Raw genomic sequence first — 22,549 nt, forward strand, 5'->3', positions numbered from 1 at the left:
AAGCAGTCTTTATATCCATTTAATGTAACCTTCAACAAAAGCAATAGAAATAATAGTTCTAAACTATACCCAACAACTAGAGCAAATGTCTCCTCATAGTCTTCACCCTCTTCCTGGGAGAATCCTCACTTTGCAATTCTCTATGTTGCCATCTACTGCATACTTGTAGATCCACTTGGAAGTCACCACTGACTTTTCTCAGATCTCGGCACAATCTTCATTATGACATCCTTCAAACTCGCTGGCCATGCCTGCTCTGTTAGAACTAGGAGCTCTTCCAGTCATCGAGCATGATTTTAGATGTCGGTACAATAATTTCTCCCTCTTGAACACAAGTTACTCTAGCTCGATCTAGGGAGAGTCCTCTTGACACAAACTTTGCTTTGTTCTTCCTGATGTTTCCATCTGCTGCCACAACCTTGGCAACCTTTACATTGTACCTGCAACCCTCATTAGGAGGTCATGGAAGAAACAATTAGAACCCAACAAAAGAAACAAAGACAAGAGGCTAACTAATAACAAATCAATAATAATCAAGGAAGAGAGAGATATAGAGTACCTATCTTTTGTTCCAAGGATTGGAGGGATTTGACAACTCCCTCTTGATTCTAGCCCTATTGCAGAGATCCATTTGCAAACTCATCATTAGCTACTAATGCATGTAGCTTTCTTTTCCTTTCTAGCATGATCTGGAGTTTCTTCTTCTGTGAATTTTCCATCCACACCAAAGACTCAATAACAAGCTAATGGCATCAACATACTTGGATTTTCAACACTCTAGGTTTAGCTGTAGCGTTTTATCCACAAACCCTAGGGCTTTCAAAAATCATATCCTTCTAGACTTATATGGTTTACAAACCTTAAGATTTTCAGTGTCTATGTTGGCCCTTTGAAGATTTCGACCTTCCTTCCTTCGACTCTTCTAGGAACTGAATACTTTCTCCTGGAATGCTGTTGCTTTCCTGCTCCACTTGCTTCTCACCCTCTGGCTCTATCTTCTTTGCTGAGCTGCTTCTACTGAGAAAATCGAATTGCCTGGGCAACTTAGTATTTGCACTGGTGATCTCCATCACCACATCGACTTTCTTTTATAATCCATTGTTGGAGCACCAACGCCCAAGATTAAAACTTAATCAATGGCTAGGATCATTTCTAGGTCGATTCGTGTGAGTTTCTAGATGAATCACGCCTTATCTCAATTAATATTGATTAATTAACCATATTCCGTAAGTTTAGACTTAGGAAATATCTAAAAATTGGTTAATAATCTAATTGAAACACTTCTAGGTGGAATTTCCAGAAACGATTTCTGGGTTTTAAGATCTCATGTATTCTAGCTTCTCCACAAAATTTCGTGGCTAGACCACATCTGCTGCTACAAAAACTAACACTCCCTCTTAGTGAGTAATGCGTTCTAGCGTTGCTGCCCCTGTAGCAACACCCTATCTTTGCATCATCTTTTGTCATGCTGTTGATGTCTGGCTGCTGTTGCCCACCAACCACTGCGCAACTCTGATATACGCTGCATCTGTGCTGCTATTGACTCTGCAAAATTGCTGCCAACACTGCAACTCCCCCTTCATCTATTGCTGCTGCAATTGCAACATCTGCAACATCCAAAATACCCTGTCCCTGCTACTGAAACGAGTTCTCCACCATACCCATATGTTCTCTACAATAGACGAGCTTAGCTCTCCCTAGAGCTTTTGTGAGTATATCTGCAACTTGCTCTTTTGTGGGAACATACTGTAGCTAGATTGCTCCTCGTTGTACGTAATCTCCGATGAAGTGACACCGAATATCGATGTGTTTCGACCTTTCGTGAAACATTGGATTCTCAGAGAGATTTATGCGACTCTGATTATCATAATAAACACTGGTCGCCTCCATATAGCTTTCAAAGCCATATAGCTTCGCACGTAGCTGTGCTAGCTGCTATATACTCTGCTTCTGCAGAGCTCAGTGCTATTGACATTTGCTTCCTGCTACACCAAGAAACCATTCCTGATCCAACATTGAAGCAGTACCCAAAGGTACTTTTCTTATGCACAGAAATGCTAGCCCAATGTGCATCTGTGTACCCACAAAGTTTGACGTCATCCTCTCGAGTATATTTCAATCCATACTCGACTGTGCCTCGTATGTACCTTAGAATATGCTTCGCTGCTGCCCATTGTACCTTTTTCGGTTTTACCATGAACTGACTAAGGGTATTTACTGTGAAGCAAATATTTAGCCTAGTTGTGACTAGATACAAGAGAGACCCAATGAGCTGTCTAAACAAGGTGGGGTTGATATCCTTGTCATCTGATGCATTTGTCTTCTTCTAGTTGGTAATCATGGGTGTAGACATGGGCCTGCAATCCTGCATTGTGAACCTCTTCAAAATATCTGTAGCGTATCTTCCTTGCCCAAGGAAGATCTCCCCATCCTTCTGCCACACCTCCAATCCTAGGAAATAGTGCATCAACCCCAAATCCTTCATGTCAAATTTTGCTACCAGGTTCCTCTTGCAATCCTCTATGACCCCTGATGATCTTGTCAAGAATAGATCATCCACATACAAAACTAGAATGAGGGGCTCATCCTCTAACATGTACAAATTTGCAATCTAACAAGTTTTTCATTGATATTCAGTAATTAGGGCATAAAAAGAACTAGCTAGTTGCAAGGTTTCCACACATTAGACATTGTCACATAAAAAATTTTCAACATAAAAGCACTTACAAAATAGCAAGAGATATCCAATCCAACATCAAGATAGTGGCTCTAAGAGAGAACAAAATTTCAGCTCCCAAAAATATCGAAATGCATTAAAAGGACTCCAATAAACATTCCAAGGAAAAAGTGCGAAATTCCCAAGAGAGAGATCTAAGAAGTGATGATGATGTTTGATACAAATGTGGCTCTACTCTATTTATATGAGCCTCTAAGAGTTTGAAATAGCCTAAAATGCCCCTAAAAATATTTTAATGTGTGAAATAACATCACTTTGGTGACAATCCCACCAAATAGCTCTTAAAGTGTGAGATAAGCTGTCTAAAATGAAGCCGAAATGATGTAGCGATGGTGTAGGAGGGCTGTTGGAAGGCCTAATCAAGTCCTCCAGTTCCATGATGAAGAAGAGGATTCCATGAATGATGGTCAAGGGGGTGGCCCCTTGCTCTCCATGTAAAACATTATGTGGTGCTCCAAAGTGGCTCTGGGAGCACAAGTAATGGTCTCATGGGTCTCCTGGTGTAAAATAAGCCCATTGACTGCCCCAAATCAGGGCACGAAAGATGGTGCTTTCCCTTCCATGTCTTAAGGAAGAGGCTAGCCTCCTTTGGGCCTCAAATTAACTACCACACCTTGTATACAATGCGAAGCCGACTGGGAGCCCTGCTGGTCCAAGTGCATCATCTTGCATATAATGTGGCACAATGAACAAGTTGCTGAGGCTGCCTATGGCATGAGACAATGCCATGTCACATGATGGAAACCCATGGTTCTAATGCTTCCCCTTCAAGTGTTAATATGATCCTCTAGTGGGCTTGTATCCCGTATAGGGAGGCCAAGCCCAAAGTGAAGCCATCTACTAATCTTGTATAAGATCCAATGCGCTTCGTCGCCTTCAGATACAATAATCATTAGTGCAATTGAGTGAATAAGCTCGTTAATTAAGGGCATAAATGGACACTTCATAGTGGGTTTCCTTTTCAGATTTGGGGCTTTGAGCATGTAATGGTGTTACCTCGCTTGGTAGGAGTAGTTAATAAAACACCCTATTAGGTGTTTCCAACCCTTCAAGGGAAGGACATGTCCAAGGTACATCCTTCAAGTGGTAGGTGTCATGTGGATAATGATGAAGTGGATGGGGACACAAGGGTCTCAAGGCCAATTGGCATGGGCTCAAGGGTGGTAATGATGAGGGGTGCCCAAATATTTGGGTGTATGAATGTAGGAGCGAGCAATCGTGGTACATGAGTTACCCCAGCCTTTGTTTTTCCACTCTCTTCATTTGCCTTTTGTCTTTTATTGATTTTCTTTTATTTTACTGCTCGGGGATCCAAGGGATGAGAGCATGATGTGTATGATATAACAATGATCACCCTCTTAAGGTTGGGCAGTTCATCGCCCACCAGTGATTGGGACATACATGGGTTCCTTAATGATGCATGGGGAATTGATAGGGGCCCTAGGAACCAGGGTGATGGCCATAATGATAAGGGGTAGAACTCATGTTCAACTTTTTGCCCACGTGTTAAATTTTATTGTCTTGGCCATCTTTTGCATTGTGTGGTACATTTCCTTTCGTATGTGGCCATATTATGCTTTTATCTTTTTTTTAGCTGCATCAACCTCCAGGGCATTGTTTTAGGCTCGACCCAGACATGCAGACAAGGGGAGGGGGGTACCAAAACCTTTTAGACCCAGTCGTCATGTGGACCCATAAGGGAAAATGATGAAATAGGGCATGTAATGTGCGGAGGGGAGTGAAAAATGTGGAATGGGAAAACGAGACCGCTCTACCAAAATCGTGGTTTCCCAAGTAGTACCAATCCTAACGCTGTAGGCTAATAGGGCAGATCACATGGGACTAGGGTTGAGGATTAACCCCCCAGTTAAGGTAAGGGAACAAGACTACGGTTAAAGCCCTTCCTCCTTTCAAGTCACCCAGTGATCCATACCCAAGCGTGGCGAAGAAAAAAAACATAAACACCTAATTACATAATGAAAAATCAAACCTTTGGGATTGGATGGCCCACTTTCAAAAATATGATCTCGATAGATGGGCGAGGGTACATATGACTGGCTTAGGGAGCAGAGACATCTGACACAACATCGACTACACTGGTGGCTGTCAAGGGGTTGGTGGTTGCCAGTTGAAGACAAATCTAGGAGAAAAAATCTCCTATGGGGTCACCCAATGCTTCTCTTCCTTGTTTGGGTGTCTATCTACAAGTTGAAGATCTTTGTTTGACATTCATGTTGATAAATATGTGTAAGCATCTTAGTTCGGATACCTTAATGTGCACTGTGGTACATAGAAGTTTCTTGGCTTCTCTAGTGGATGCCCATCTTCCCATCCATCTACCCCCCTTAGTTACTCTTTAGATGTGCTAAGTCACCCCCTGTTGATTGCACATGAATTGAATCGGGCCATTGAGGAGGGCATGTACGAATTGTACATCTAGGTTTCTTGGATTGTAGCCTTGGAGAAACTATGCTTAAAATGACTTTGTATTTGGAGAACTTTATGGAGATGTGGGATGGATTTATTGTTCATTCTTCATACCTGTGGTGACACTAGATGTAGTCACTTAAGATCCCCTTAAGTTAGATTTGGTTGGGCTCACACAAACTTTGAATTGAGACAAACTACCATATCCCACGACTAGACAAACTTGCTAGATGTCTCACTTATAGGAGTAGATGTGTCAAGTGCTCCTTTATTATGAAATCAAAGGATGCTACTATTTCCCTTATGGGGACTTGGGGAACTCTCTGTCCAGTTTGTTCAAATATCATGACTAGAGATTCTTGGTTCTCTTCATGAGAGATAGTTAGTGATAGATCCCAGTTCTTTCTTACCTTGTCTCATCATGTGATCACTAGAGGGTTACCTCATACTTTTGGATGCCTTATCAAATCATACCAATAAGAAATTGACATATCCCGAAGTTACTTCAAATCATACAGTAGTGAGGCCCTTGAGCCTCTTCTTCGGCCTCCCATCCATTAGGTGGTTGATCAACATTGTTGAGGTCTATGTAGTGTTGTTGTGCCAATCGACAAACCACATGTCATCATCCTGATTCCTAACTGACATACTAGCTCCAGATGGATCCAATGTAGGGCAATGTCACAGGGTTGATTGAACTTGAACCATGAGGTTCAAAGTTTAGCGAACCTCAAAATAAACTTCAAGTTTGGATAAGGTTCAATTTAGGTTTCTTTGTTTGATTCAACCTATAAAATGTGCCATTGGAACTCCATTTAGCAATCTATTATGTACTTCATAACCTATTTGGCGGCTTCATCAAATTTAGTTCATGAGTTTTGAATTTAGGTCCCATCCGTATACAAATTCAACGTAGATATGTGGGTATTGAAGGTGTCAACAATGCAGGTAGCCATCAGCCACAAATGGAGGAGGGTAATCACGTGAGTTTGAAAATATGAAGGAAGGGCATGAAACCTGCATGACTTGGTAACATTTGTGCTTTGGTTTGAAGGGCTCTATGTTGATAAGAACCAATCAAGCGCATTAGAAGGGTTATGAGTTACTCTGGGTTGACAAGAATTACATGAAGAATAGCGCAAGGTTATGGTTATGTGTTACAATTTTCAACGGTTATGGGTTACAATTTTCATGGTTTACAAGTTATACAACTTACATGTATTGTATCATGGTATAAACTTATACATGTTAACTAAATTAAATTATATATATGTGTGTGGGTGTGTGTGTATCATTTATTTTTTCTGTCAAGGGAAATCAACAACTAGGCCAGGCTTGTACTTGCATGACATGGAGTCGATTCCCATTGCTACCACTATAACCTCTAGGTGCATTGCATAAGCCCCAAGCATGACACATAGGCAAGGAGAGGTTTGAACAAATGACATCGCAAGGAGTGCCTTAATACTACACTCTATCACCAATTGATCTACACCCTTGGGGGCTATTATACATATGGATTAAAAATATTAGCAAATAATTTATTAATTACACTATTTTATTTCTACTATATATTATGAATTAGTCAAACTTAATGATGAATCTCATATGAAATTTATTGAAAAATTGGAATTTGTATTGAACTTGAACTTGAATTGTGTGGCGTAGGCGTAGGGTGTGCCCCATCAGTTGAACTACTACGTCCAAATGGACCCCGCCAACCTCCACATCCACTCTAAAAAAAAAAGGAAAAAGAAAAAGATAGTTGTGTTGGGGTTCTCTTTGGAATTTCTTTTCTTCGACCTTGTTGAAGCTTGTGGTAGCTTCGATAGGCATAGGCTTGGTTTCTTAGCACGTGGAAGATGATTTATTGCCTCTTTAGGTGCCTGCTTGGTGGAGTAAGTGATTTATGTCTTCTCTCCTAAGTCTAACTTAGGAAAAGTATAATTGAATTCAATTAATTATTTTGGGCTATTAAGTCATTTTCTAAGGATAAATAATTAAATTATTTAAGTGACATAGAAATAATCTCAACCATTGATCTCCAAGATCTTCTAGAAGGGAGATTAGGGTTAGGGATTTCGGATTATTCAAGATTATAAAAGAAGCCTCGTAAGGAGATGAAGACACAAAAACTCAAGAGAGCGAGTCACAACAAGAGAGAGCGATTTTCTCTAGTGCAAGTTGCTCAGTAGACTGAAGCACAAAGGAGGAGAAGTAGCCGAGTTGTGGAGACTGTGGGGCCAAGTTGCTGGAGGGAGGTCGATTTTATTGTAGCCGATTCGTTGGAGACCGAGTTCCTTAAGGCATCATAGTAGCTTGTGGGAGGACGAAGGTCAATTTGTTGATAGATTGGTTGGGCCGAATTTCTCCAAACCGATTTCCTTTAGAGGTCAATTTCCAGGTGGCCGAATTCCTTGGGACGAATTCATCACGTGGGGGCCGAGTTACAGGTTCCAGTTATTGTATTTTTCTTTGTATCTCTGTGGGTTGAAAATCCAGATTTTCCAAATTAATAGATGACAAAGAATTGTTGTTGGTGAATGATTTTTGCAATGTGTGATTGAATTCTCTGATTTTAATTCTACTGCATATATGTGTGTGTGTGTGTGTGTGTGTGTGTATGTATATATAGGTTAAGAATACCAACGATTTCATGTTTTGGTAATTCAGAATTTATTTGGCTAAATAAATAAATTACCGAGAATAAAATTAATTGTCGTGAGATAATAAATCTGGTTGTTATTTGGAAATTTAATAGACCTTAGATGGTAGGAGAGTAGTGTTCCCCATTCTTACGCTCGCCCTCAAGATCTCAAACTTTATCTTCTTAGTCCCGACCACTATTGGAGGAAGACATTCACCATTGAATCAACTCTTCAATAATTATTGATGATTTTCACAGCGAGCTAGTACCTGAATTCCCCCTTACACCCATGGTCATCAGGTCTAGAAGGCTTTGACATCATCTCTATCTTTCTCTCTTGCTTGTCATTGAGATTTGCAGTCTTGGGCCCTTTATTGTATCACTACCCTTAGACCATTGCTATATCCTTTTGGTTAGACTTAGCTATTCATTCGGTTATATACTTGCTTATATTATACTCTTTTCGCTTTCTTTCTCTTGCTTTCAATATTGATATACACGCTACTTTTGCACTCCCACATTGTATCTACATTGGATGCGCTTTTTAGTCCCATTGAACTCCTTTTGTTTTCATTTATTCGACACTAATAAATTTATCTTATCTTATGCCCTATATGAGAGCATTCCTCATGCGATTTATTTGAGCGTAAACCATGTCTTTGGATCTTTGCCTCAACTGCGTTATCAGATTCGAGAAAGATATGAAAACACGCTCTGTCAAACCTGTCAAAGCCTTAAGCAGTTTAATTCTCTTGATCTATTAAAAACCCTTTAACACCTATAACTTTATAATTATATTGTCATTCCAAGCTTTAAGTAAACATCTAAAACTAAAACTATAAATGTCTTTAAACTTGCATATGCTGTTCACACTTTGATGCAGAGTCTTTGGATGACTCAAAATTTGCGTGACTCCTATTTTGCATGACCATAAATTTGAAAGAATCCTAATTTGCATGAATTTTTGTGATGACCCTCTTCAATCATGGGCAAAGGTGATGCGTCGTAGGTGGAGAGAAGTGTAATATCCCTAAGGAAAATTAATAGTAAATATGCAAAGCAAACACAGACAAAAACACCATAAACAGTGAACACGCAATAAAACCATAAAATTGCTCACAAAACTGCATTGCTGAGCGCTTTTTATTAATAAAGATGGGTGTGCAATAAGGTGCTGGAAGGAATGCACCCGGGCTTGCTCAAGGCAAGCTATCAAATCCCCAAATGACAAATAAGACACCCTCCACCTAAATGTTGCTATGTTGCTCAAGCTCTGCGCTGAAGATGCCCAAAAATACGCTGCTGGCTGAATGGATCAGCTACTAGGGCCCTCTCCGGTGCTCAAAAAATTCTTGGAAATTAATCCCGGCCTCTCCTCCAAATACTCAGAATAACCCACAAAGGAATTGGCCAATGCTTGACTTTGGAAATTCGGTCCTATTCCCCTCACTACTCTAGTTGCTGGCTGAATTGAGACTCCTATTTAACCTCTCAAATCTACCCAGAAAATTCTGCCAAATTATTTTTGAGATCCTTGTTAAAAACCCAGAAAAAGCCAGAGAGGGTTTGTCCTAGTTTTGATGCTCCAAAATTGGCCCTAAATGCTTGTCCCTCCTCCACAAGCAAAAGATGTAGCCTGTAGTAGACGTTGCGTTTGCTGCCCAGCCAAAATGCTGGAAAAGCCCCCCACAACACTTATCCGGACTCCACCTTAAGTTTTAGGCCCACACTCCCTTCACTCCTCAACTCCCAAGTGTGTCTCCTCCAAGCACTGCGCAGTCCTTCCGCTGCTACAACTTTCCGTTAATCAAGGTTGTCATTGATGTCAATATGGCATTGGCCGAGATGGCAAATATTCTTGAGATGCCTAATGAATATCATGAAACCCTAGGATAAAACCCTAAGCATGAACATGATGCATGATCTAATGAAGAACAATGAAGCCCTAGATATTGTGCAAACCCTAGGTGAGCAAACCATAGTTCCTAAATACATGAGCAAAACCTTTGTCCTAATCTTTTGATGAAATTCTAACCTTAGTCATAATTCCTTACAAAAATCTAATAAATATTTTCTATCTCTAAAGTCCTAAATCCCCAAAAGATATTCATAAAATATATATAAAAAAGGGGGCCACATACTTCTTTACTTCACCATTCCCTAATAACTCTCTATTATAATGGAATTCTAAGTGTAACCTTTAAGTGATATCTACATATTACTTCGAAGCCCCATTCATTAAACATTAGCTCCCCATATGATGTCACATAACACGCTATATAATCAACGCTGGACATTTGACATTACATAATTTTTAAGTGTGCTCCAGTGGTTCGTAGGTCAGCTTCCTAATTCACAAGTCGGTTCTCAAGCCAACAGTCCTTTTACCACATGGCAACTATGTATATATAAAGTCATCAATCATTCGATTTAGAAAAAAAAATAACTAAGTTCTGAGTTTCAGGGAAAATAAGATATAGTTCACAAAAACCAAAAAGATATATCATAAATATTTGCGACCCTGAAAGTAACTATCAACGAAAATTCTTACGGACCCGTGGTGGATATCGTGATTTTTTGAAGGCTTGTTTTATGGTGTGTAATCTGCGGCCCTGTAGAAGCTTCTTAATAACCATTTGCGGATCTATAGAGAATTCAGACCTATGACAACAAGCTGCCATACTCTCGAACCTGTGTCAAGAGACATCCCTTAATTAATGGAGGTGTTGCTAGCCTGGATTTAGCATTTAGGCTTGGGCACTGACATTGGTAAGACTTGAAGCTACAATATTTTGTGTAGACCTGTACCCTACATCATTGGAATCTTAGTGCTAAATTTGTGAACTGTACAGTGAGCCTGTGGGTGACTTGATTTTGTGCCTCAGATAATCTAACATACATCAAGTGTCTCGGTATAGTAACCAGACTACAAGAACTTGGATTTTCTTGTGAAGGGATAGTTATAGCTCGGTCATGTGGATAGGCAGTGGACAGTGACACTTGAAGTGAAGACAAATTTAATTAGTGAATAGGTGAAGGGAATGTTATAGCTCGGTCATGTGGATAGGCAGTGGGCAGTGACACTTGAAGTGAAGACAAATTTAATTAGTGAATAGTTTGGAGAATGCTTAATTTGACGAACAGTATTTTGGAAATGCTCGGGGTTAACATTAATTGAAGAAGCCAAGAAACAATTTTGTAGATTAGTTTTGGAGGACAGCTAATAAAGAGTTATCTAGAAGGCCTTGATTGAGCAGCTATTGGAGGAATCTAGTGATAGATTCATTAAAGTCTGTTGGAGCTGTTGAAGTCTCGAAGACTTGTTTGGAGAGTATTTTAAAGGACCTTTTTAGGAACTTGGAAAGTCTTAGGGTAGCTTATTGTGCAAACCTTGAAGCCATCATTGAGAAGTTGTTATATACAATTGTGGGAACAATTTAAAGCAACTTTATTATAACAGGCATCTTGAAGATTGCATTGAGAATATCTTGAAGCAGTTATTAAGTGTCCTTTGAAGGAAGTCCTAGAGGTTGGTGTAGACATTCTCGAAGCAGATTGAAGACCTATACTTTGAAACTGAACTTGGAGATATTATTGGAGATCATGATGCATCGCTGATGTCATCATGAGGTGATTTGAAGAGAATCTGATTGGGTACCATGAAGGACAACAAAGACACCTTCATGTGAAGAGATCAAGGATGTCATTGATGATGTATCATGAAGACTACGATGAAGCTGAAGATTGACAGGGCTCGGTGAAGAAGACCTTGGGAGCCGTGAAGTACAACCAAACATACCATGACAAAGTGAAACTATAGGGTTGAAGCCCTTGGGGTTGGTGCCTCAGAATTGACAAGGTTGGTGCCATGGAAAGTCCAAGTTAGTGCTTGGCAAATATAAGATTGGTGTCCTTGGAGTTGGTGCTCCTAAAGTTTAAACTCAAGGCTGGTGCCTTGGATAAGATAGGGTTGGAGTCCTAGAGGATCAGAGTCTTCATGAAACCAGATTGAAGTCTGTATGAGATAAGCGTTGGTGCCCTAGGGGTTGGAGCCTCTAAACACAAGGTCGGTGCCTTGAGAAGATAGGGTCGGTGCCCTAGAGGTCAGAGCCTCACAAAAGTCCAAGTTGGTGCTTGGCAACAGGTTGGAGCCTGGGAGATTGAAGACCAATGTTTTCATCTAGGATTGGAGCCCTATATACATTGCACTTGATTTATTGTGAAAAAGAAATTAAAAAAAGCATTTATTCTTATTGTTTATTTTGTGTTCTAAATATAAATGATCTAATTGGTAAAAGTAATAATTGAAAAGAAAGAATGATTCACCCCCCCTCTCAATATTTCCAACACTTTCCCTGCTGCTGTAACTCGACCTCCCTGATGTTGTAACTTGGCTTCCCTGTTGCTACTTTCCCCGCTGCTGTAACTCGACCTCCCTGTTGCTACTTCCCCTGCTGCTGTAACTCGGCCTCCCTGTTGCTACTTTCCCTGCTGCTGTAACTTGACCTCCTTGCTGCTACTTTCCCTGCTGCTGTAACTCGGCCTCGTTGCTGTTGGTATGATTTGCGACTAAGTAGAACTCCCTCCTTGGGATGGCACTTGAAGTCCACCGAAGCAAGGGTTGGCATCTCTGCTCGGAGACACTCGTGTGCTAAACAACACTTGCAGGCTTGGCTTCCGCTCAAGCGTGCTATGTTAAAGACAAGTTTCAAAATAGATGAATGAATCCCCAAAATGCGTGCCTCTTGTTCTATTTATAATTCGTGGCTCCTTCTCTCCTTGTGGTCCCCACTCTCTCTTCCTAATTTGCACTCTCTTCTCTTTCCTCTCTCTTCCAGGAGTTCGAGTTCCCTCCTTGGGTCGAATCTCTCTTTCTTGTGGTCCCCACTTTCCACGAGAGCCACAATATTCTCTTTTCCTCCTAAGTCCCGGTGCCGAAATTGCGTCTTGTCCCCAAACTCATCTCTAATGTTGAGAATCATAATTGGGGATATTATATTCCTCCCCGCCAAAAATTACTTGTCCTCAAGCAATGCCTGAACTAACGCCTCCTCTGTCTGCTAATCATCCCTATCACCATTAGTAATACTGGGGTCCCAAACGTGCTGCTGAGTCATTCTAGGCCCCTGCACTGTCTTGACATGAAGGAATCCCTCAATACCAAGATCCCAATCCATCCTGTCCCACTGGAAGCTTGTTGATTTGGGGTAGCATCGGATGTGCTCTAGCCATGGAAATTGGTGGAGAGGCTAAAGCACTTGAGATATCCAAGACCCAGAAATGGTTTGGGGAAATTCCACCCGGTTAGAGAGAGATTAAAATAATTAATATTTTTAATAGGTTCCTAAGTCTAAACTTAGGAAAATAAAAATATTAATGGGTATTAATATAAAATTGGGTGAGAAGGTTCTAAATGACATGGATCAAGCCAAATCTAATCTTAGCCATTGATTAGAGATTTAATCTCGACCGTTGAAGACTTAATAGAAAAAGCATAAGAGGAGGCTTGAGGGTCAGTTGAAGACACACCAAGTTGATCAGTTAGCTCGATTTTTTGTAGCGGGGTTTGCTGAGAGAAATCAAACCAGTGATCAGAGTTGCAGCGAGGGGCAGTGAGTGCATAACAGAGAGGCAGAGATAGTGCAGGAAGAACAACGCAGAGGCAGAGAGGTAGACGCAGAGCCAACAGAAGCTATGCAGAGGGCTAGAGTGACTGCGCAGAGGGCCAAAGGGCCTGCGTGAGTGACGCAGAGGCTCGCACGGCCTGCGTGAGTGACACAGAGGGTCAGAGAGCTTGTGCATAGCATCAGAGGGCTGACACAAAGGGTTTTAGGCTTACGCAGAGGGCAGGAGGGCTGACGCAGTGCCTCAGAGAGGCGTTGGAGAGTTTTCATGGAGCAAACTTGTTGAATATTTGCTTCTGAAGAGATGTATTACTGCTAGATTGATTTCTCTGTAGGGTGAGCCAGTTTGGCATCCAGTTGTACTCGAGAAAAGCTGCTTAATAATAAAACCCTCAGAATTGCTGAACCCATTTTCCCAACTTGAGTTTTTCCAGGGACGATTGTCCAAAAATAACGGTGTCCCTTGTGTGTTTGCCTAATTCTTTCAGTTGATGATCTGTAGATGGTTGAGATTGCATCTGTGTTTATTTCATATTTATATGGTTAAATAACTTGTTTAGTAATTAAACAAGTGGGTGAAATAAACCAGATAGTGCAGGAAAATTTCTAACGGGTTAGACTTAGAAATTTCAACAAAGCTCCTCTCGCTCCACTCACTATCATGTCTTGTATAAATACTAGAAGTCTCCCGCGCCATCGGTGACTCGCTAAAGCCCAAAGGAAGATCTGAGTGACCTCCCCCTGTAGCAGCCAACTCACCCCTAATGGTCGCTGAGCTGTCTAGTACTGTGATGCCTGGGTCCCATGCTAGCCATAGAAGGGTGCCACCATGTTGTCGTTGTGTCACTTTGGCTCTAATAGACTGCCCATCTTGCATACACTGTATCCCCCTCTCCTAGAACCCGATGGTGGAATACTTATAGAGGCGAGACACATCCTGCCCAAACATCTCCATGAAGCCAAAGTCTACCCATCTAAATCTAACTTCGAACCTATGCAACAACAGAAAGCCTGCCTCACCATTCGATGAAGGCTTCCGTGAACCCCCATGTGTCAGCGCAAGAGTGAACTAGGTCACTCTCTGCCATGACTCCACACATCATGAGACAAAGTGATCTAACGACCGACTAGATCCTTAGATACCATAGGCAGACCTGTTGTGACATAGCTCTGACAACTGTTGGAATCCATCCATGCCTCATCTCTAGTCCATGCATGCAATCAATATATATGCTCCATATATCATGAACTAATCTGATGCATTCTAAATTGCCATGTGTTTGCCACTACGTATTACTGATGGCCATTGGAAACTGCATGTGCCAAATAGCCACCCCCTGAATGTAGCCAATATATGGGTTTCTGATACTCGCAATCGACTCAATGTATGTGGATCCATCTTGCTCCTGCCAACCATCATCACTAAGTCTGCTATCCACCCTTTTAGTAATGTGCCAATACAATGTCTGGACTCTGGAGCGCGAACTCCCACTGGAAAACTGCCTCAATCACACATGGTATCCTCTGCTCATGCAGGATACCGACATGCCCTGTGGAAAGAGTGGCACATGTCTGCGATGTGACCAGCTCCCCGGGTATAGGCTCAGTGATGAACAATATGCCACCCCTGCCGAAGATCACCTCATGTCCCAGCTTGCGGCTGTCAACTCGTGCACCGACCTTGCTCCACCACTGGAGAACATCTATCGTGCTGTTGAGGCACTAAATCTCATAGCGTCGTCTCAGGAAAATCTCCCAACTCCTGTTATCCACACTTTGGGTCTGGATCAAACAAAAGGCTCTCCTCAACTGCATGTGGTGCCAACGAGTGGAAGATGTGCAGGTTTCGTTGGGTATGATCAAGAACTCGTGTGGATGCTCCCGACCCGCTCTCCCAACCTGGGTATGTCCACCCTAATGACATGCCTGACATCCTCGTCAAAGAATCTGCTTGCTAGTAGCACTCCCTCAGTCCGCAGTGCGACCTCGCACACTACTTCATATAACCATGTATCCTCGTGTCTCCTGGTATACAACTGTACCCAATCGCACATCTCTGTGCACCGCCCGACCCTGCTACATGTTACTACATCATCCTGGATCAACTGGTATCCCTCCTGTATTGATGTGTCTGTCACTCTGAGTAATGCACTAAGATGTGAACCACTCCTCCTACACCACGATGCAACCTTGCACACCTTTGTGCTCCTTCGCATACTGATGTGCACTACTGTATACCCCTATACACCCCTAGATATCAAGGTCTAAGACTGAGTTCATAGGCAACATCTCGCATCTTGTTAGGATCACCATCTCTAATACCACTTTGCTGGTAAGCTCTCCATGATGTGAGCTATACCTCCTCATCTGCCCAGATAGACCTAAGCGACCTAATTCCTCACATTATAATGGGAATGATACTACTGTGCCCAGCCTCAATAGCCCCTATGTCCCATATGTCAATAAGAGAGCACTGTCTCCATACAATGCCCTATCTGATAGCTTGCTGATGCCACCTCCTCCTACCAGCTCTTGCCAGAGTAAGCTAATCACCTTGTGACTTCACGCACAGTCAATATGCCAAGACCACTCATGAAATCTGTCTACTCGCCTGTCAAAACACCCTGTCACTAGTACTGACTGGGGCTTTGATGAAGATCTAAAATGTGTGTGGGCCCAAGTGTCAAATCCATCACGTAGCTACTTCCATCACCTACCAGCGCTATGACGTGATGGGGAATCCCACCTGGATCCCAAAACAATCCGACCCTCGAGTCCCTCTGGTAATCCTTGGCCTCTGTTGAACTGTGGCCATGGATGTATCCAACTGCCTAGCCTGGTCCATCGGGTACCAACTCAATACCTCTCGCCATCCAATCCCAAAGGAGGGCTCGAATGTACAATCCCTTGTGGAAGAAACAAGCCCTCCAAGATGATGCGGTGTCATCTCATGTCGCTGAGTCCTGCTAACCTAGCCATCCCCCTAGGTTTGTCTAGACAACTTTGCCTCTCTCAACCCAATGCGTAAGGGTGGGATAATAACGCTCTAGAGCCCATCAATGTGCCTTTGAAGCGAACTGCGCTGAAAACCTAACACGTGGCCTCTCTGCTGCCCGTCATCAATGGCTAGCCCAAAGGATAGCTGCACATCCTCCTCCATCATGGACTCAACATGAGCCTCCAACTACTCCTCCATAGACAACCCAACATGCAAGACATGCTCACCAGTTAGTTGCAGGTGATTGTTGGCCGACTCCTCAACAATGGTGGAGATGTCTTTCGACACCTCATCAACTTGTGGTGCATTGCTATCACCTGAGAACTCGGTCACAACCCCAGATACCTCATCAATGGATACCTCAACAATGGATGACGCCTCATCAATGGGTGTATGCTCAACTGTCTCCTTGCCAACCATGGCCCCTTCAACTACTCTTTCATCTTCTTCCTTAATACTCCTCATCATCCCTGCAAAATCCCACTGAATCTCCATTGGTTTGTGCATGCCCCTTAGTTCACAGAATTCCCAAAAAGAGAGGGACGCCTGAATGCCATGACCCAGTGATTGGTATGCCCTCCAGTTTGCTCCCAATAACTCCACATCAGTTGCAATCATGTCCGGATTCCCAACTATGGAATGAATCAACTTCTCCCCCACATCAATCATCATTTGTTGCATCCTAATCACCTCATTCAAGGTTACCGCCATGTTGTTTGATTCTAATCTTTCCCACAGGTTGAGCCAAGATTATGGCTCTGATACCACTGTAATATTCCTAAGGAAAATTAACAGTAAATATGCAAAGAAAACATAGACAAAAACACCATAAACAATGAACACACAATTAAACCATAAAATTGCACCAAAAACTACGTTGCTGAGCTCTTTTTATTAATAAAGATGGGTGTACAATAAGGTGCTGGAAGGAATGCACCTGGGTTTGCTCAAGGCAAGTTAGAAAAGCCCCAAATGACAAATAAGATATCCTCCACCGAAACATTGCTATGCTGCTCAAGCTGCGTGCTGAAGATGCCTAGAAATACTTTGCTGGCTGAATGGATCTGCCGCTAGGGCCCTCTTCGGTGCTCAAAAAATTCTGGGAAATTTATCTCGGCCTCTCCACCAAATACTCGGAAAAACCCACGAAGGAATTGGCCAATGCTTGAATTCGGAAATTCGGTCCTATTTCCCCTCACTACTCTAGTTGCTAGCTGAATTGGGACCCCTATTTGACCCCTCAAATATACCCAGAAAATTCAGCAAAATTATTTCTAAGGTCTTTGTCAAAAACCCAGAAAAACTCAGAAAGGGTTTGTCCTAGTTTTGACGCTCCAAAATTGACCCTAAATGCTTGGCCCTCCTCCACAAGCAAAAGATGTAGCCTGTAGCAGACGCTGCGTTTACTGCTCCGCCAAAATGCTGGAAAAATGTCCACAACATTTCCCCGGACTCCACCTTAAGTTTTAGGCCCAAACTCCCTTCACTCCTCAACTCCCAAGTGTGTTTCCTCCAAGCACTGCGCAGTCCTTGTGCTACTACAACATCCCCGGTTGCTGTAACTCGGCCTCCGTGCTGTTGTAACTCGGCCTCCCTACTGTTGGTACGATTTGAGACTAAGTAGAACTCCCTCCTTTGGCTGGTACTCGAAGTCCACCGAAGCAAGGGTTGAGATCTCTGCTGAGAGACACTCGTGTGCTAAACAATATTTGCAGACTTGGATTCCGCTCAAGTGTGCTATGTCAAAGACAAGTTTTAGAATAGATGAATGAATCCCCAAAATGCGTGCCTCTTGCTCTATTTATAATTCATGGCTCCTTCTCTCCTTGTGGTCCCCACTCTCTCTCTCTTCTTAATTCACACTCCCTTCTCTTTCGTCTTTCTTCCAAGAGTTCGAGTTCCCTCCTTGGGTCGAATTTCTCTTTCTCGTGGTCCCCACTTTCCACAAGAGCCACAATATTCTGTTTTCCTCCTAAGTCCTGGTGCCGGAATTGCGTCCCATCCCAAAACTCATCTCTAATGCTGAAAATCAAAATTGGGGATAGTACAAGAAGATAAAACTGATGTTTTATTGTTGATGCTGCATCATACATCTTTCACTGATAGCTTTGCATCAAGTTTCATTACAACTTGTAACACCATAGAGTGGTTATGGTGGTTTAACTAGCTTACTCGAAACCTCAATGTCTAATGTGACATTGGTTACACATCACCGACAAATAAAGTGAACTCTATATAAATATGATGACACTTAATATTATTGGAGTGTTAATACTCCATCATTGTTTTTTGCTTTCGTTTTGGGCATCAAATATAATTTTACCTTTATGGCATGCCCTGGTTAGTCAAGGTTCATGCTCATTTCCGTTGTGAGAGACACTCCTGGTGTTACTAAATCTTCATTGCAAGTCATTTGCCTCTTCATGCACTTATGCCAAACAATGAAGTTAATATATTATTTTTTAACTCAATCAGCTTGTTTTCTGCTGTCCAGCTGCTCCTGTATATATAATTTGCAACTCTTATGTTTAGGCATCATGGCTTGCATTACTCTTGCTTAAAGTTTAAAGTACAGTTGTCAAGTTGCAATCCTAGTGCTCTTAGGTGAAACTTTATATAACAGTTTTGCCCTTTTTTTGCATTGCCTCTATTCAATAGGAAATTGTGGTTTTGGGATTATATTATATTTCCAAATATTTGTTACACTGCAATTAATTGACTGTTCAAGTTTACATTGTGCATGGGATTTAGAAGCTATTATATGCTACAATGGTCATTCATATTATTTACCTTTCAGCTCAATATTGACAGTATATTACTGATACAACTTGATCTGGCAATTATGTAAGGAAAATGTAGATCAATTTTTCACTTTTACATGTTAGTTACAAGTTTTATTGTGCATGGACATGTGTGTGTGTGTGTGTGTTTGAGGTAAATAATCCTTTGTGGCTGTGATTCGTAATTCAGCTTTACAAGGTATGTTGCAAGATAAATATAACCTATAGTGAAGCATTTGCAAGTGATAAATATACTTTTTGGTGCGTAATAAAACAGCTATACGTCCTACAAAGTTACAAGATGTTATAAGTTAAAACTTTTGTAAAGCTGTTTTTATTAATATATGTTATTCAAGTAATGAAATGTGTCTGAAACGATTTTCTTCAAAATACTTTTGTCCTTTTTGGGCATATTTCTGTGAGTGCTGCGATATGTCTACAATGCTGATTTGAATTTGCAGCATTCCAACTGAATGTTCTTTGTTTGAAATTATTCATGTTCATTTTTTGTTTCTAAAACTGTTTTGGTTACTACCTAACCATCTTTAAAATAGATAAAACTGTGTATGTTGTGGTTTCTTATTTTTGTTTGTTTTAATACCATTAATTTACATTGTGATAAGCTATGGTGTTTATGTATTGAAGGTGCTCAACATGTGGGCAAGAATCTGAGGCTTCTGGTAAAGTTGAAGACTTCTATGAATTGGAACTGAATGTTAAAGGTTTAAATAATCTGCAAGAGAGTTTGGATGATTACCTGAGTATTGAGCATCTGCAAGGTGAAAATCAATACTTCTGTGAATCTTGTAAAGCTCGTGTAGATGCAACCCGTTGTATTAAGTTGCGTACCCTTCCTCCGGTTCTCAATTTTCAGCTTAAACGGTGTGTTTTCCTTCCCAAGGTAATGCTGGTAACTGGTAGCATTGGTGCTGGTGTCTTGTTTGAATTTGAAAACTATTTTACGAATTGTTGTAATGGAATGAATGTATATAAGATACTCTGAGAGTAGTTTTGTGCCAGATACTGCTTTTCCAAGTAATACTGAAGGTTTCTGATAATATCTGTTGTGCAGACAACATCGAAGAAGAAGGTCACTTCAAAATTCAGTTTTCCAAGAAGTTTGGATATGGGATCAAGACTGAGTGAGAATCAAGAGGTTGTGCCTCTCGTATATGATTTGTCAGCTATATTGATACACAAGGGGGCCATGGTAAACAGTGGTCATTATGTTGCACATATTAAAGAAGAACACAGTGGAATGTGGTGGGAGTTTGATGATGAGCAAGTGTCAAAGTTAGGATCTCATCCATTTGGGGAAGGATTGTCTACGAGAGGTAAAGGTGGCAATTCTTTGCAGGAACCTGATACCAGCTCATCGGATTTGAATGTCAACGCAGATCCCTCTGTTTCAGGTCAACAGATAATATCAGATGACAATGATACTGTTAATCTGAACATATTTTCTTCTGCGGATGCATACATGCTGATGTATAGTCGTAGAAGGTCAGACGAGTGTGTGAAGAGATCCAAACTATTGGTTTCAGAGGCTGAACCAATGGATATTGATGGAAATGAAAATTTAAATGCCAATGGCCCTTCGCTTCCAAAACATCTTTGTGAGGAATTAGAGGAATTAAACAGACAGTATGATAGTATATGTGAAGAATATAGATTAAAAAAGGAGAAGATATTGCAGAATATAGCGGATCGGAAAAATGAAGTAAGATCTGTTCTTTCTGAGGCACCTGTACATTCCCTTGATGAACCATATTACTGGATCTCAACTGATTGGCTTCGACAGTGGGCTGATAATATTTCCCCCCCGTAAGTATCAATCTTTGCCAACTTAAGTGTTTGGCTTAGGTGAATGGTCAGATGGCTATTTGCAAATTTAGTTGTAGGGAAAGTTAGTTAGGATTTCTGGTTATTGACATATCTCCAATCTTGTGTTCAACATGTCGGGTGCTTATTTTGATAGTCCATTTTCTAGGCTTATTTTGTTTTAGGAATGGCTCATGGACTTTTTTCATCCTGTTGAGATCTTGTCATTCTGATATCTCATCTCATTGGGTGGCTGTTTTCTGGACTTATTTATGTTGAGAAATCAGTGGGCTGCTAGATTAGGTGATTTCTCTTACTTTGATAACTACTTGTGATATATATTACTTAACTTGATTAAATTTTTCTTTTTCTTGTTTATAATTAGTGTTCTTATCATCAAACAACTATCAAAACAATAAAGAACAATGAGACAAAAGGACACAAGATATAGGCGATCAGCCTGGGCCAAAACCTTTCCTGTTGAGAGGAAAGCCCACAAGAACAACTCTTCTTATAGAACTTCAATTGACGATTTCCAAGACATAAGACTCTTGTCAAAGTCCCCTCCAACACCAAGTCAATCCTTACTCCTTGATGAACTTTCCTTGACCCCAACTATTTCTACAACTTCGATCTCCAGTTGCTTCTTTTGCCATTTCGACCCCCAACAGATTCTTCGGCAAATTCGACCCCCAACAGTTTCTTTTATAGAAACCCTAGATTGCACACGTGAGATGAATTTGCTTCCTTTCTTTCTTTGCTTGGATAACCTTCTTCTTCTTGAGTACTCAGCGAACAATCTTAGTCTTTTCACACCAAGTTTCGGTTTCCTAAGGAAGCTGCAATTTTGGTCTTCCTGCTGCAAGTGATGCGCTAGTTTCCTCACACGTGTGAAGAATCTTAGCCCAAAAACTATCCCAAAACCTTTGCGTTCTTCTTTTCCTTCTTTGGTAGATATCTGGTAAATTATGGTATGTTCTATGCTTAGAGCAATTTACTTCTTTTCTTCTTATTAGCCACAGATTAGCAATCACATATATATTAAGTGAAGTGCAGATAGAACATTAAACAATCAACAGAAAACAGGCCAAGACAAGAGACAAAATGTGGCGGCTAGCCAGAGACAAACCCCAATGCGGGGAAACACTTCGATCAAATCTTCTTTTATCTTCAATAGTTTAGCGCAGAGAAATAGTACAAAATCAGAATTCTGTAATTTTATATCAACAGCAGCAAACCCTAGATCAACAAAGTCAAACTTGGTCAAACGAGTTGAAATTGACCTCCAATATGCTTGGTCAATTTCCGGTCAACTAGCCCTCGAACAACCTGAAGAAACAACCCTTGAACAACCCCAAAAACACAGTCAAACTGCTGTTGACTGAAGTCAACTTGCTGCCCAAAACTAGGGTAGTCAACGTTGGTCAAACCTGTGGACAGATTGCCTCGATTTTTGTGCCAAAATCTGCGGCCTGCCTAGGAGAGGCAGCCACACCAAAACCACACCCTTGATGA

General features: G+C 41.3%; 1 protein-coding gene across 5 annotated transcripts in view; it reads left to right on the plus strand.

Moving 5' to 3' along the window:
- The window catches only part of UBP26 (ubiquitin-specific protease 26), a 231,549-nt gene that overhangs the window by 39,314 nt on the left and 169,686 nt on the right, over window positions 1-22,549 (plus strand). For all 5 annotated transcript variants that reach the window (XM_089428211.1, XM_089428214.1, XM_089428213.1 and 2 more), the window contains 2 exons: window positions 19,859-20,114; window positions 20,286-21,037. In XM_089428211.1, coding sequence (XP_089284337.1) covers window positions 19,859-20,114; window positions 20,286-21,037 — 1,008 coding nt within the window. The remainder of the gene's footprint in view (window positions 1-19,858; window positions 20,115-20,285; window positions 21,038-22,549) is intronic.

Source organism: Pinus tabuliformis, chromosome 4_2 (genome assembly GCF_031772625.1).
Source record: "Pinus tabuliformis cultivar Carrire ecotype Pingquan chromosome 4_2, CPIR1, whole genome shotgun sequence".
Classification (NCBI taxonomy): domain Eukaryota; kingdom Viridiplantae; phylum Streptophyta; class Pinopsida; order Pinales; family Pinaceae; genus Pinus; species Pinus tabuliformis.